Below are 15234 nucleotides of genomic sequence, written 5' to 3'. Positions count from 1 at the left end.
AACTTATCATTTATCCTACCACCTGATTCTCAAAAGGAGTTGGCCTGTTCTACAGTGAAAGTCAGACGCAACAGGAACATTAAGATAAAGAAAAAGAACAAGATCTATGATCTTGTTGCTAGAGCTGGAGATTAAAAAAAAAAAAAAGACCTCTGAGCTTCCTTGGAAGCAAAGCAAAAGGGAAACCACTCACTATATGATAAAATAAAATTGTCCAGTTTCTCAAGAAAAGTAAACATCAGAAAAGTTGGCAGGACATCAGTTCTTTAAGTAATAGCAAAGGCAAAAGAACTGAAGTCTGGTCACAGATTGTTAGAGAACGTTGTTTACTAGAGGTACATAGTCACCAATTCCTTCCTGTTCTTCCCTGGTCCCATATAATTTATCTGAAACATTTCTACCATCTCTTAGTAACTCTGGTTCTACTCTTCCCTAAAGACTATATCCTTGGCTTCTTCTGAGCTGACACACACCCTCTTAGAGGCCACAGGATACTTGATGGGTGCCTTCCTTACACCTAGAGCACCTCCTGAGGTGGTGATTTAGTTGCTAAGTTGTATCTGATTCTTGTGACACCTCCCCCCACCCCCCACCACTGACTAGCTGTCCAGGCTGAATTCTCCAAGCAAGAGTACTGGACTGGGTTGCCATTTCCTTCTCCAGGGAGTCTTCCTGACCCAAGGATGGAACCCAGGTCTCCTGCACCGCAGGCAGATTCTTTACTGACTGAGCCATGCGCACCTCCCTACCACATAGCATCTCTTCCTGTTTCAAAAGCTATGCCTCTCACTGGATTAGTGAGTACACTACTGAAGTAGCCCATAGAGGTTCTGTATCAGCAGAACAGAGATGACTGGTGATTCCCATGCCTAACAAGGGATCCCATCCTCTTCAGCGGAGATCATCCCCAGGGACTCTCAAGTCCTGTCTTGAGTGCACAATTCAAAGACATGACCTTGGAGAACAGAATTCCCAAAAGTCTAAGGGGTACTCACATGTGTTGAAGTTATTTGTATAATTTCATCTGGAGGTTATATATACGTGATCAGTTTTCCAGAAAGAGGGTCTGTGGTCTTCATGATATTCTCAGATGGGCTCATTACTTCAAAAAAGTTAAGGAGCATTATTGTAGAATTTGATTGCTGCATCTGGGTAACACTGCAAGCTTTTAACTGTGAAGTAAGGAGTGCAGAGGAGGATGGTTTTTATTCGTGTTGACCTTAGGCCTATACCTTTGACACCTAGCATCCAGGATAAGATAGAGTTCTTCCTTAGAATTGAAAACCATAGAGTGTCTCTAGCCCTTTTCTATATTGCCAAATCATAATAAAACCACAATGAATTTACCTATGGGGTTTCCCAGGTGGCGCTAATGGTAAAGAACCCACCTGTCAACACAGGAGATATAAGAGACACGTTTGATCCCTGGATCAGAAAGATCCCCTGGAGGAGGGCATGGCAACCCACTCCAGTATTCTTGCCTGGAGAGTCCCATGGACAGAGGAGCCTGGTGGGCTACAGTCCATGGGGTCACAAAGAGTCAGACATAACTCAAGTGACTTAGCACAAAGCATGAATATATCTATAGTGCTCTGTGGCTTATAATATGTCCAAATACATCATCTGATTTGGTCTTCACAATAACCCTAGGAGGTAACCATTATAGTCTCCATTTTACAGATGAGACATCCCAAGCTCAGGGAGTTTTAGTGACTGATTCAAGGTCTCACTGGAGCTAGCAGGGTCTAGAGGACCATCCCAGAACCCGAGTTCTGTGGTGTGTTTATATTCTACCTGCTGGGAACCACAGCAAGGTTGGAAAAGCTGGCCTTTCGGCATAGCTGAAACCAGCCCAAGCCACTAATAACTTAACTTTCTTAACCTGATGCATGTAAATGTGACCTCAGCCCCTCAGTACACACATCATCGTTAGTTATAATTCAACAGCATAAGAAGTGAGTTGTTAGGTGGTAACTCAAGTTGTTGGCATATGGAACGTGTATATATATATATATATATATAGTATTGGGTTGACCAGAAAGTTCATTCAGATTTTCCATAAGATGGTATGGAAAAACCCAAATGTATTTTTGGCCAGCCCAGTATATTGCATCTTGGTTTACTTAGACTCATGCCTGGGTCACGGACTGAGCTGCGATGACAAATACAGTGGGGGTGGGTGGTGATGGTGGTAATGGTGGTGGTAAGGGGAGCTCTTATTCATCTCAGATAGAGTTGAGTTGCTTTAGACCAGTTACTCAAAAAGATTTGCCTCTCAGTCCATCAGAAAGCACTTCTGATCCTGAATATCTCACCACAGGAGGCCTATGTGACTCAGCAGGATAAAATCCGGCTGGTGGGGGAGCTGATGACAGTCCTTGGGTCAGCGATCATCCTATTCCTAGAGGTGAGGTGCAGCTGAGCCATCAGACTGAAGTCTTTTATCTTTTTTTTTTAAACACCAAAAACATTTTGTATTGGGGTATAGCCGATTAACTACGGAGAAGGCAATGGCACCCCACTCCAGTACTGTTGCCTGGCAAATCCCATGGACAGAGGAGCCTGGTGGGCTGCAGTCCATGGGGTCGCTAGGAGTCGGGCATGACTGAGCGACTTCACTTTCACTTTTCACTTTCATGCATTGGAGAAGGAAATGGCAACCCACTCCAGTGTTCTTGCCTGGAGGATCGCAGGGACAGGGGAGCCTGGTGGGCTGCCATCTATGGGGTCGCACAGAGTCGGACACGACTGAAGCGACTTAGCAGCAGCAGCATAACCAATTAACAATGTTGTCTTTTCAGGAGAATAGCAAAGGGACTCAGCCATACCTAGACATGTATCCATTCTTCCCCAAACTCCCCTCCCATCCAGGCTGCCACATAACCTTGAGCAGAGTTCCTTGTGCTGTCCAATAGATTCCCATTGGTTATCCACTCTAAACACAGCAGTGCATACATGACCTTCCTGAAGTCCTCAACCACCCCTCCACCCACACTGACCATAGTCTGTGGATCTCTTTCTGTTTTGCAAGTAATCTCATTTGTATCATTTCTTTTTGGATTCCACATATAAAGGATGTCATATGATAGTTCTCTTCCTCCATCTGACTCACTTGACTCGGAATGACACTCTCCAGGTCCATCCATGTTGCCCAAATGGCCTCATTTCATTCTTTTTAATGGCTGAGTGATATTCCGTTGAGTGTGTGTTTATATATATATACACCGCATCTTCTTTATCCATTCCTCTGTTGACAGACTGTTAGGTTGCTTCCATGTCTTGGCCATTGTAAACAGTGCTGCAATGAGCAATGAGGTACATGTATCCCTTCAGATCCTGTTGTTCTCTGGATATACGCCCAGGAGTGGGATTGCAGGGTCATATGGTAGTTCCATTTTTGTGTTTTTAAGGAACCTCCATAGTTTTCTCCACAGTGGCTGGACCAGTTTACATTCCCACCAACAGTGCAGGAGGGTTCCCTTTTCTCCATACCCTCTCCAGCATTTAGTGTTTGTGGATTTTTTGATGATAGCCATTCTGATCAGTGTGAGATTATATCTCATTGTAGTTTTGATTTGCGTTTCTCTAATAGCTAGCTGCCTATTGTCCTTTTTAGAGAATGTCTATTCAGGTCTTCTGCCCATTTTTTGAGTGAGTTGTTTGTTTTGATGCTGCTGTTGCTGCTGCTAAGTCGCTTCAGTCATGTCTGACTCTGTGCGACCCCATAGACAGCAGCCCACCAGGCTCCTCTGGCCCTGGTATTCTCTAGGCAAGAATACTGCAGTGGGTTGCCATTTCCTTCTCCAATGCATGCATGCACGCTAAGTTGTTTTAGTCGTGTCCGACTCTGTGCAACCCTATGGACAGCAGCCCTCCAGGCACCTGTCCACAGGATTCTCCAGGCAAGAATACTGGAGTGGGTTGCCATTTCCTTCTCCGTTTTGATGCTACTAAGTATCATAAGCTGATTGTAAATTTTCAAGACTAATCCCTTATCAGTCACATCATTTGCAAACATTTCCTCCCAATCTATGGATTGTCTTTTTGTGTTTTGTTTCCTTTTCTCTGCAAAAGTTTTTGAGTTTAAGTAGGCCCCACTTGTTTATTTTTGCTTTAATTTCCACTATTCTTGAAAATGGATTTAAAAAGATGTTGCTGTGATTTATTGATCTGAAGTCTACAGTTTTCCTCCCCCGCCCGGCCTTTTTCCAGATCCCGGATATCTTCAGGGTCGGTTTCTCCCGCTATTTTGGACAAACTGTCCTTGGGGGGCCATTCCACGTCATCACGTGAGTGTTCTTCCTTCTGGGGCCCTGCCTTCCCTTTCCAGAAGCATTTCCGGTCTCCCTACCCTTCTCTGGGACCCTCAGCTCCAAGGACTTTTCTCCAGTGGGTTCGTGGGCGTGATTGTGTATGTGTTTAGGAGGTTGCATGGTGGGTTCTGGGCAAAGCAGCGCCACGCTAGAAGGGACCTAGAATATTCCCAGCCCCTCCTCTCATGGCCCCCTCCCCTCTCTCCTCCCAGCATCACCTATTCCTTCCTGGTGCTGGCGACTATGGTGATGCGGCTCACCAACACCAGCGGGGAGGTGGTGCCCATGTCCTTCGCCCTGGTGCTGGGCTGGTGCAGCGTCATGTACTTTGCGCGAGGATTCCAGATGCTGGGCCCCTTCACCATCATGATCCAGAAGGTCAGAGCTTTCTCCAGTTTCTCTTGCTTTCAGACATCAGACTTTTCCCAGACCAAGGGAGGGAGTGAGAGCAAAAATTAAAAAAAAAAAAAAAAGTGCTTTCCCCACAGTTTCTCCTACTTTCAGACACTGGACTTTTAAGTAGGAGCAACAACAAAAAAAAAAAAATTGAGGCTGCTACTAGATCTGGTGGAACTTGGGTGACTTGCGATCTAGCAGCAGTAGCTGCTAAAAGGCATGTGGAGATATGGTCCCCCATCCTCCCTCCCCTCTCTGTTCTCTGTAGATGATTTTTGGAGACCTGTTGCGTTTCTGCTGGCTGATGGCTGTGGTTATCGTGGGATTCGCCTCAGGTGAGAACGTCACTCTCTTCTCCTCCAGAGCGTGGGATTCAGTTCTCCAGAAGGTTCTCGCTCACTCTTGCTCTCACTTATTTCTCGTTTGCACTCCCTTTTGCTTTTTTTCCCCTCCTAGTGGAAAGTGAATTGAAAACATGCTCATATGCTTAGGATCAGGGTCACTAAGGTTGGCCTAGAGCATGAACTCATGTGCTCTAAAGTTCTGGGTCAGTCATGTTTATGTTGACTAACTGCCCCGCAGCATCTTTAAAGGAGAGATAAATAAAGGGCTTGAAGAGAGACGGATATGAAACAGGAAAGACGGGCCAGTTGTGAAAGGTGCCATAGGCAAACAGTTCACTATTTAATTCTTCTACGTTGACACTTCAGAAGAATAAATGAAAAGCATTCAATAATACATCAAGTGCCCCCCCCCTTTTTTTCATTTATGTAGTCAAAGGTTAAAGAAAAGGAATTTGGAGAAGGAGGTACAAGAAAAGGGTTTGGAGGGTTTGAAGAATGAGGGAGGAAACGGTTGTGAAGAGAGGCTTGAAACACAAGGGCCAGTGGGGACCCAGTCATGGCCCAAGGAGCAGGGAAAGGAAGAGAGGAAACATCCAGAACAGGGTAGATGAGACAGAGCGAGGGAGGGAGAGCACAAATGAACAAGGAGAAGAAAGTTCTTTGGAGAAGGCAGAGAGGAAGGAAAAGCAAACACTGGTGTCTCTAATCCATTTCTCCATGTCTTCGGCTGAACCCCCGGAAGGCAGGTGGATGTACAGGGTGAAGACCCCAACCCCGGGCTCTTAGAACAAAGGATGCCATTCCTGTCTTAGGCATTCCCTTGCTTAATGGGGGTTCCCAGAAAACAGTAGATGGAAAAACTACACCAAGATGGGAACTCTGAGAGGGTAAATCTTTGTCCATTTGGAGGATTCCTCATGTTCCCTTCCTCCCCACCCTCATCTATGTGTATGCAGAATGAGGGGATGTGGCAGAGCCATTTTCTACAGACCTCTCAAAGCATCTGTTCTTGGTTCTTGCAAAACCATGCTTTGTCATAGACCCTAGCTCTGCTCTTGAGGTCCCCTTATTTAGATCTCCATTCCCCACATAAGGATGAGGCTTTCAGAGGTTCTGATGCTGTAGTAAAGTTTCCAGGATACCTAATACCATCCAGTAGTCTACACATCACATTTTTTGCAATGGTCTAAGAATACAGGAAATCTCAGGGTAATGGATGATTATCTAGAGAACACTGAGATTTTTTTGTCTTAGGTTCTTTTCTTTTAGACTTTTCATGTGCTCAGTTCTTGAAAGCTGTTGGAGATTTCATGCATTCTTGTAACAATTTGCCTTTTAAATATTTGGTTCTAAAAATGTAAAAACCAGTTAGGTGACATATACTATATATATCTATTGATAGATAGATAGATGATAGATGTTAGCTAAATTCTGAGTATTGCCATTATCCAGAGTGATAAACTTGGTCATAGTCTCAGGGTTAGCCAAGTACACAGGGAAATTGTGACTTATATAATATGTATAATTTATACATCTACATTTGTGTATGTGTGTGTGCATGTATGTGGCCTTCTCAGGTGGTAAAGAATCCACCTGCCAATGTAGGAGACATGGGTTCGACCCCTGGGTGGGGGAGATTCTCTGGAGTAGGAAATGGCAACCCACTCCAGTATTCTTGCCTGGGAAATTCCGTGAACATAGGAGCCTGGCCGGCTTCAGTCCATGGGGTCGCAAAGAGTTGGACATGACTGAGCAATTGAGCAAGCATGCACACACATGTATGCATGTGTGTGTGTGTAATTGTATGGAGATATATATTGGAGGTAAAATGAATACTGACCAGGCCCAGGCTTATTGTGATAACTCCCTGTTTCCTGATCTCCATGCCCTCTTCCTGGGCGGAGCAGCGTTCTATATCATTTTCCAGACAGAAGACCCATCCGCTCTGGGGGAATTCTATGACTATCCCATGGCGTTGTTCAGCACCTTTGAGCTTTTCCTCACCATCATTGATGGGCCAGCCAACTATGATGTGGACTTGCCCTTCATGTACAGCATCGTCTACTTTGCCTTCGCCATCATCGCCACATTGCTTATGATCAACCTGTTGGTTGCCATGATGGGTGACACACACTGGCGGGTGGCCCACGAACAGGACGAGCTCTGGAGGGCCCAGGTAAGTTTGTTAGTGTTAGTCTTACTGAGGGTCAGGGGCTGGAGAGAAAAATCAAAGTGGAATATGTCATGGTAGATGACTCTTAGGAGAGTTATGGAACAACCCAATGGGGGTGGTCATCTCAACAGAGGAATTTTTGAATAGATGGAGGAGAAGAAGTTGATAGGATGGTAGCATAGGGTTAGGATCAATACCCAGGAACTGTGTGTTGACCACAGGAGCAGGGTAGATTCAAGAGTCATCCTTGATTCCAGAGGCAACTAGAAACTTTCTTCTTCTTAGGTATTCTATACTCTGATTTCTCTTCAGATTGTATAAATCTTTCACCTTTTAACTTTCTTGTCTTTATCTATTCTAGCTTTTCATTTGAACCTTATCTTGTATTTGCTTTTATAACTTTTTCTATTATCCTTTCTTTATATCACCATAGCCTAATAAAATCTTAGAGTTGGTAGTGTCTTTAGTGGTCTTCTAGTTGAGCTCCTACCCAACATATACTTGTATACTCATTTATTGGTCAGAGGGTAATTCAGTGTCTTCTTTAATGCTTATTATCATGTGGATTTGGGTAGAGGTTGGGAGGAGAGAGCTTTTTCATATTTCAAAAGTTTTTGTTATTAGAAAAGTCCATACTGTATTGAGCTGAAACCTATCTTTCTATAAGATAGAAAAACCGGGCCACTCTTTGGCCCCTGGGTTTTCCTCTTATATAATGCACAACACATTCTCCCTTCTGTGCACCATTAAAATATTTGAAGAGAGACATTGTTTGTCCCCTCAGACTTTCCATTCATTAGCACTAATTATTTGGAGGCTTCTCCTGTGCTGGGAAATATCTGGGATCTGGCAGCACAAGCAAGATGACGTAGTCTGTGCCCTCATGGGGCTTACAGGCCGGCTGGAAAGACAGACATTAAAACTTCATAGAAAGCCATGTAATTAGAAGAGCAAATGTGTTGTAGAGAAATGAAGATGCTAAGAACAGGAGGCAAGAGAAGAGTTGGACTGGAAAGTTAGAAAGTGCTTTCCTGATAGACTGACATTTAAGATGAGCCTCTAAACATGGGTAATAATTCATCAATTATGAAGAATAAGGGGGTACTTCCTGGGTGGTCCAGTAGCTAAGACTCTGTGATCCCAATGCAGAGGGCCAGGGTTAGATACCTGGTCAGGGAACTAGATCCCACACACCAAAACTAAAACCTAGTGCAGTCAAGTAAATATTTTTTAAAAAAAGAATATGGGGAGAGAATGGGAGTTAGAATTTTTATCCATCGGGACAGTGGCTATGGGGACATAAAACCAAACTCAAATAGACTTGGGAAAAAAGACAGTGGGAAGATGTGTTCATCCTAGCTGGAACATTTAAGAACTCCATCTCACCCATTACATGAGTTTTTCTGTTGTTCTCTTTTGTCCTGACTCCTCTAAGTCAGTCTCTTGAATCATGTTGCTGAGATAGCTTACAGAAGCTCTAAACTGACAAAGGAGTGAGTAGATACGCCCATTCCAGTGGCCCCACTCTTTTTATTTATTCTTTTTCTTTTTTGCTACACTGGAGTTTTGTTCTGGCATGGGGGCTTCCTCTAGTTGTGGTGCATGGGGGCCTCTTTAGTTGCCAGAGCAAGGGTTCTAGAGCTCCAAGGCACAGTATTTGCAGTGACCTTAGTTGTTCTGCAGCATGCGGGATCTTACTTTCCTGACCAGGTATCCAACCTGAGTCTCCTGCAGTGGAAAGCAGATTCTCAACCACTGGACCACCAGGAAAGTCTCAAGGGGCCCCTTTCTTACTGTATTCTAGGTGAGTCCTGATGCTGTGGATCTGTAGCCTTCTGTCTGCTGAACCCATTTCATTGCAACGAGTTTGGTCATAGGTGGATCCTTCCATTTAAGCCTAAGGCCAAGGATTGGAGAACTGGTGGTGGTGGTTAGAGTTTTGGGGAGAATAGATGAATCAACCAGGACTGTGTGAGGTCCAGTCTGTTCTAACTGATGGACTGACAGTAGAGAAGAAGTGATTTCCTAAACATCAGATGGGCTCTGTTCCCAGAAGAAGATGGGGAGGCTGAATGATGGCACAGAAAGAAAGAAAAAGTGTCCCTTTCAAGATTAAGAAAAAGCACTATCTAGGGAAAGGAAATAGAATGATTGAAAGTCCCGAGGGTGGGGGGAACTTGGCACAACTCAGGAGCAGAGAGAAGACCAAGAAAATCATGGAGTGCTGAGAAAGATGGGAGCAGAAGATGAAGTAGAGAACTAAGTTATTTTAGGGATTCCTAGTTCGTTCCATCAATCAAGCTTCCTGGACCCAATCCATCCTGAATGATCCTCTGTTCAGACCTAGATCCTTGATCCTGGGCCTTTCAAAGCTAGAATGATCTTGATGTGGTTGGAGGAAAGCAACATAAAGAGGGATTATCCCTTTTCTGGCTTTGAACACTAAACTATAAATAGCACCTAAAATGGAGTCAGGTCTTTTTGTAAATATGCAGTTGGCTGTTATCAAACATGCAATTGGCTCATGATCAAATAGAACCCTCACTTTGTTACATGATTGATTTGACTAAGCCCCTTTACCAGGTTTTCCTGTGCTTAGCACTGACACTTTAGTCCTATAAATGTAGGACCTTGCATTGGGTTTACTTAAACTTCACATTAGTGGTTTTTGACCAGCATTGCAATCTGGTAAGATCATTTTTATATTGCTTTGTCATCATGCCTATTACATATCACTCCCAGTTTTGGTTCACAGGCATATTTGATAATCTTGTCTTATGTTTCATCTAAGTTATTAATGAGGGCTGGGTAAAGGACAGGATACATGCCATGCCACTAGAATTTTCCTTGCCAAGTTTGGAGTCATTAACCCACTATTTTCCTTCTTAAGATATGGGTGTATTTTTAATTTCACTGCAGATTACCTCAATATCAGCAGTTATCATTTTATCCCCAAGATCACAGAAATTCTATTTAATCATTTTATTTAAATCCAAATAATTGGTCTATGGCTTTCCTATGAAAAAGGAAAAGATATTAGTTTGGATGGGATGGCTCATTTTCCATGAATCTGAATGGTAATTCAGATTCAAAACTCTCATAAAATAGTCTCTCCTTTTGCAGTGAGTGATGAGGAAGGAAGTAGCACAGCACCTCACATGGGCAAGGAGGTGGATGGTGGCTGTCACACATCCCTTCTGATCTGGTGCCCTCCTTCCCCTCTGGGTTCGCTCTGTCAGTAGCCCCAGGGTCCGCTCAGCCTCATGGCTCTTTCTGGGTTCTTCCCCTGTCTCTCGTCTCCTCCTAGGTTGTGGCCACCACAGTGATGCTGGAGAGGAAGATGCCTCGCACCCTGTGGCCGCGCTCTGGCATCTGTGGGTACAAGTACGGGCTGGGGGACCGCTGGTTCCTGCGGTGAGTGACCATGAAGACCTGTGGACTGTCCACTCGTGTGAGGCCGTGGGAGCCAGGGTGCCCGGTTCTGCGCGTATGACCCTCCTCTCCTCTCTTGGGATCCCAAATTGGACCCGAAGGGGAAGTCATCACCCTCTGAAGTGAGACTGTGTTAGCCTGTTTGGGGGAGGGGTGCGAAGAGGTAGCGCCAGCCATGAGGTCTGAAGGGCAGTGATGTGTGAACCACAGCGAACGCGTATTCACGCTCCACTGTGGGCATGTGCTCCTCAAACGGGTCTAGTCTTGTTCCCACCTGACCCCCACTTCCAGTAGATTTTTTAAAATTAATTAATTAATTTTTTTCTGGCTGTGCTGGGTCTTCACTGCTGGTGGGCTTTCCTCTAGTTGCGGCAAGCAGGGGGCTACTCTAGAGCTAGGGCTTCTCACTGCGGGGGCGTCTCTTGTTTCGGAGCACGGGCTCTAGGGGGTGTGGGCTTCAGTAGCTGCACCCCCCGGCCTCTAGAGCAGGCTCAGTAGTTGTGGCACGCGGGCTTCGTTGTGCCGTGGCACTCGGGATTCTTCCCGGACCAGGGATCAAACCCGTGTCTCCTGCGTTGGCCGGTGGATTCTTGAGCCACCGGGGAAGCCCACTAGTGTATTTTTAGAGCTTCTAGTCTAGCCTGCAAGCTAAGCTGCTCCTTCATACCCTACCTTCAACCTCCTGACGTGGCTTGCCTCTCTCATGTATTACCTGACTTGCATCTCCTCGTCCTTATGACATGCTTATCTTTTAATTGGCTGCTTTCTCTTTCATACTCACCCACAGTGGGCGGGGCGGGGGGCCGGCGGAGGCACACACACACACACACACAGGCCCTGCTACCCTCCAAATCCTGAAGGCGCAGCACTTCCGGTCTCTCTCCCAGTTTATCCTCCACTTCGCTTCATTTGATCCTAGCAGGTCTTCCGGCTTCAACGCTGCTCGCTTCCTCCCGCTCTCCTCTCATTGCCGGTTCCTGCCTGTGCCGCGTGCCCTTTGGCTTCTCCTCATGGCCCGGTCTCTCCCCAGATCAGCTGAGCCTTTCTCCCTTTTCACCTCCTCAGAGTTGAGACCAACCAAGACCAGAATACTTTGCGAGCGCGTCGCTACGTGGAAGCTTTCAAGGGCTCAGACAAGGAGGAAGGACAAGGGCATCCCCCTGAGAAACGGCCCTCGGTGACTGAAAGCGGGCTTCTAGCCAGAGCCTCCCTGGCCCCCCCGACCCCTTCCCTGTCCCGGACCACCTCTCGAAGCAGCGGCAGTCACCGAGGCTGGGAGATCATTCGTCGCAACACCCTGGGACACGTGAATCTCGGACTGGACCTTGGGGAGGGGGATGGAGAGGATCGGGTTTATCAGTTATGATCAGGACCCTTGTTACTCTCGTCCTGACTCCAGGTGGGCCTGGGTGAAGGCAGAGAGAGGGACACTGCTTGTGAAGCATCCTCCCTTCCTGCCTGTTAACCCTGTGAGGGGTGGACAGAAGAATTCTCCCAGGCCATCCATACCTCACCTGTCACCTCAGCATTCCCAGGAATGAGTACCTTCTGGCTTCTTGGAAGTCCTACATCTTGGGAAAAGAGGGTATCTGTTCAAGCAGAGTTAGGCTTGGCAACGAAAGACGCCAGGTAGGGATGCTAGGCCAAAGCCTGGGTCATCATCTTTTCTGCCCCACGAGGCACTAGACTGTGAGCTGTGATGTCTCCCAGGGCTTCAGGAAGCACGAGCCGGGCATGGCCCTGAGGTTGTAAGCCTCACCTCTTCCTGTACCTCATAGGACCCCTCCCCACTTCACAGCCAAACTTACACTAGAAAACTACAAGAAGAACGGTTATTTATCCTTCCTTTATTAAAAAAAATGTATTATGATATGCAGAACATAAAATTTACCATTTTAAGCTTTTTTTAGCTGTACCGTTCAGTGGTATTAAGTACATTCACATTGCTGAGCAACCATCACCACTATTCATCCAGGGAATTTTTTAAATCAAAAATCGTATACCCATTAAACACGAACTCCCCATCATTCCTTCCCCATGGTCCCTGATAACCAATATCCTACTTTCTGTCTATGATTTTAAGTTTTCTAGTTACCTCATATAAGTGGAATTATCCAACATTAGTCCCCTTGTGCCTGGCTTATTTGATGTAGCATAAGGTTTTCAAGATTCATCCATCCTATAGTGTGAGTCAGAATTTCATTCCTTTGAAAGGTCAAATATAATATCTCATTGTATGTTTAGATCATTTTGTGTTTATCCATCCCTCCACTGATGGACAGTTGGGTTGTACCACCTTTGGCTGTTGTCATACTACTGTGAACATTGGTGTACAATTATCTTTCCAAGTTCCTGCTTTTAGTTTCTTTGGATACTGAAAACTTCCAAACTTCCATTGATCATCTAAGGATCAAATGAAGGGAAGTGGAGGGAGGCAGAGGATAAACTGGGATAGAGACCCAAAGGGCTGCACATTGAGGATTTGGAGCAGCAGGGCTTGTGTGGGGGTGTGATGGTGGGAGGAATGTGGATGAGTAGGAAAGAGAAAACAGCCAATTAAAAGATAAGTGAAAGCAGTTTTGTGAAACTTCTAGCAGTTCTCTAGAAGTGGAATGGCTAGATCTTACGGCACATCTTTATTAAACTTTTTGAGGGACTGCCGTCCTGTTTCCGGCAGCAGCTGTACTGGTTTACATTTCCTGAAGCAATGCACAGGATTCCAGTTTGTCCATATCCTCACCAACATGACTTTCTGATTTTAAAAAAAATTTATAGTAGCCATCTGTTTATTATGCAATGGTATCTCATTGTGGTTTTGTGCATTTCCCCAATAACAGGGCTTTCCTGGTAGCTCAGTTGGTAAAGAATCCACCTGCAATACAGGAGACCCCGGTTCGATCCCTGGGTCAGGAAGATCCTCTGGAGAAGGGATAGGCTACCCACTCCGGTATTCTTGGGCTTTCCTGGTGGCTCAGCTGGTAAAGAGTCTACCTGCCATGCCAGAGACTGGGTTCTATCCCTGGGTTGGGAAGATCCCCTGGAGAAAGGAAAGGCTACCCCCTCCAGTATTCTGGCCTGGAGAATTCCATGGACTGTATAGTCCATGGGGTCGCAAAGAGTTGGACATGACTGAGCGACTTTCACTTTCACTTTCAATGAGTAACAACATTGAGCATCTTTTCAGTGCTCACTGGCATTTGTATATCTTTTTTTCTTGGAGAAATGTTTTTTCAAGTCCTTTGTCCTGTTTGTTTTGGGGGCTTGGGGGTTGCTATTTTTCAGTTGTCTTATCCTTGTTTTTTGAGACTTAGAGTCTAAAGTGTATCTCATTTGCATCCTGGTGTGTTTTTAAATATGGATGGTAAAGTATTCCTCTCTCTGCATGGATGGCCCCATCAATTATTTTATGGGACCATCCCTGGCTTGTCGCTCAGGTTGCCTGTTAGCAGCTGTTCATCCTTGTGTCTGGAGGTAGCAGGCTTCCAGCTATGTTTCTTGCAACAGCTCCCCTCTGCCCCAGCTCCGTTGCCCCTGCACTGAGGTGTGGGGTGGACAGCAACCACAGAGCATGAGCCATCCCTTTCCAGGAAGGAAACTGGAAAGTAGGTGTCTGGGGTACCCATCACAGCCTCGCTTCTGTCTCCAGCCCTTCTCATCCCAGCCCTGTCAACACCCTCACCACAAAGCCGTAGCAACTTTTTAAGAGGACTGTGATCTGGAAGAGCAAAAAGGTAAGTGGGATTTGTGAAACTGCCCCTAGGTTCATCCAGATACACACGCAAGGCCCAGGTGAGTGTGGAATGGTGAGGGATAACTCTTTCTCACACACATACACATGCACAGGATAACTCACACACACACACAGAGGTTCACAGGTGGTATAGTTTCTAAATGTGCTCAGTCAGCGTGATTCCTCCTATCTTCATTCACAATGGAAGCTCTCCCTCTCCTGTGTAAAACTAAACTCCCATCTGTATTCCAGATACAGTTTTCTTTCTTTCTCTTCAGGCAGATCTGTCCACCACTGTATCCTCTAACTCCTCTCATTATTCTAACTTCAACCTCTCTCTCTCCCCAAGCGATGCTAGTCAGCAAATAACCACGCTCTGCTCTTTCCTATCCTCAAAGAGATTGTAATTGCCTTCCTTCGCCTTCCAATTTCTTCTTTGGACTCCTGCCCTATATTTTTACTCCCTTTTCAGGGCCAAACTTCTTAAAAGGAGACTCTGTTGTCTGCTGAACTCACAGTGAGTCCCCACCCCGTTGTGGTTTGACCTTCCCCCTCCAGCTACTGACAGGACTGTCATCAAGGTCATCTCCCCATAGCTGACCCCGCTGAACCATCTGAGTCTTGCGCAAACTCTGTAGGGTTCAATACCACTGGACCACTCACCCCCTCTCAGCACGCCCCTAGTGCCATGCTCGTCTCCCACTCTGCCTGCTTCTCTTCTCCCCATCTCTTAAATAGTTTTGGTCCGTGAAGCTGTCTGTTTTCCTCACCACCTGGGAAGTTCCTGCTGCCTCCATGGATGATATTAACACACATGTCTGTGATTCAAGGCTTCTTATCTTGGCT

The 15234-nt window shown here is 45.8% G+C and overlaps 1 protein-coding gene across 1 annotated transcript in view; it reads left to right on the top strand.

Moving 5' to 3' along the window:
* The window catches only part of LOC120877688 (transient receptor potential cation channel subfamily V member 5-like), a 30064-nt gene extending 17511 nt beyond the window's left edge, over positions 1-12553 (top strand). The window contains exons 9-15 of the mRNA XM_040260041.1: positions 2321-2407; positions 4213-4289; positions 4526-4691; positions 4978-5044; positions 6961-7229; positions 10534-10640; positions 11724-12553. Coding sequence (XP_040115975.1) covers positions 2321-2407; positions 4213-4289; positions 4526-4691; positions 4978-5044; positions 6961-7229; positions 10534-10640; positions 11724-12024 — 1074 coding nt within the window. The 3' untranslated portion in view covers positions 12025-12553. The remainder of the gene's footprint in view (positions 1-2320; positions 2408-4212; positions 4290-4525; positions 4692-4977; positions 5045-6960; positions 7230-10533; positions 10641-11723) is intronic.
* Positions 12554-15234: the final 2681 nt, after the last annotated feature.

The sequence above is a fragment of the Oryx dammah genome, unplaced genomic scaffold (assembly GCF_014754425.2).
Source record: "Oryx dammah isolate SB20612 unplaced genomic scaffold, SCBI_Odam_1.1 HiC_scaffold_18, whole genome shotgun sequence".
Taxonomy (NCBI): domain Eukaryota; kingdom Metazoa; phylum Chordata; class Mammalia; order Artiodactyla; family Bovidae; genus Oryx; species Oryx dammah.
Note: the sequence above shows the minus strand (reverse complement) of the source record. Positions and strands in the feature narration are given on the sequence as shown.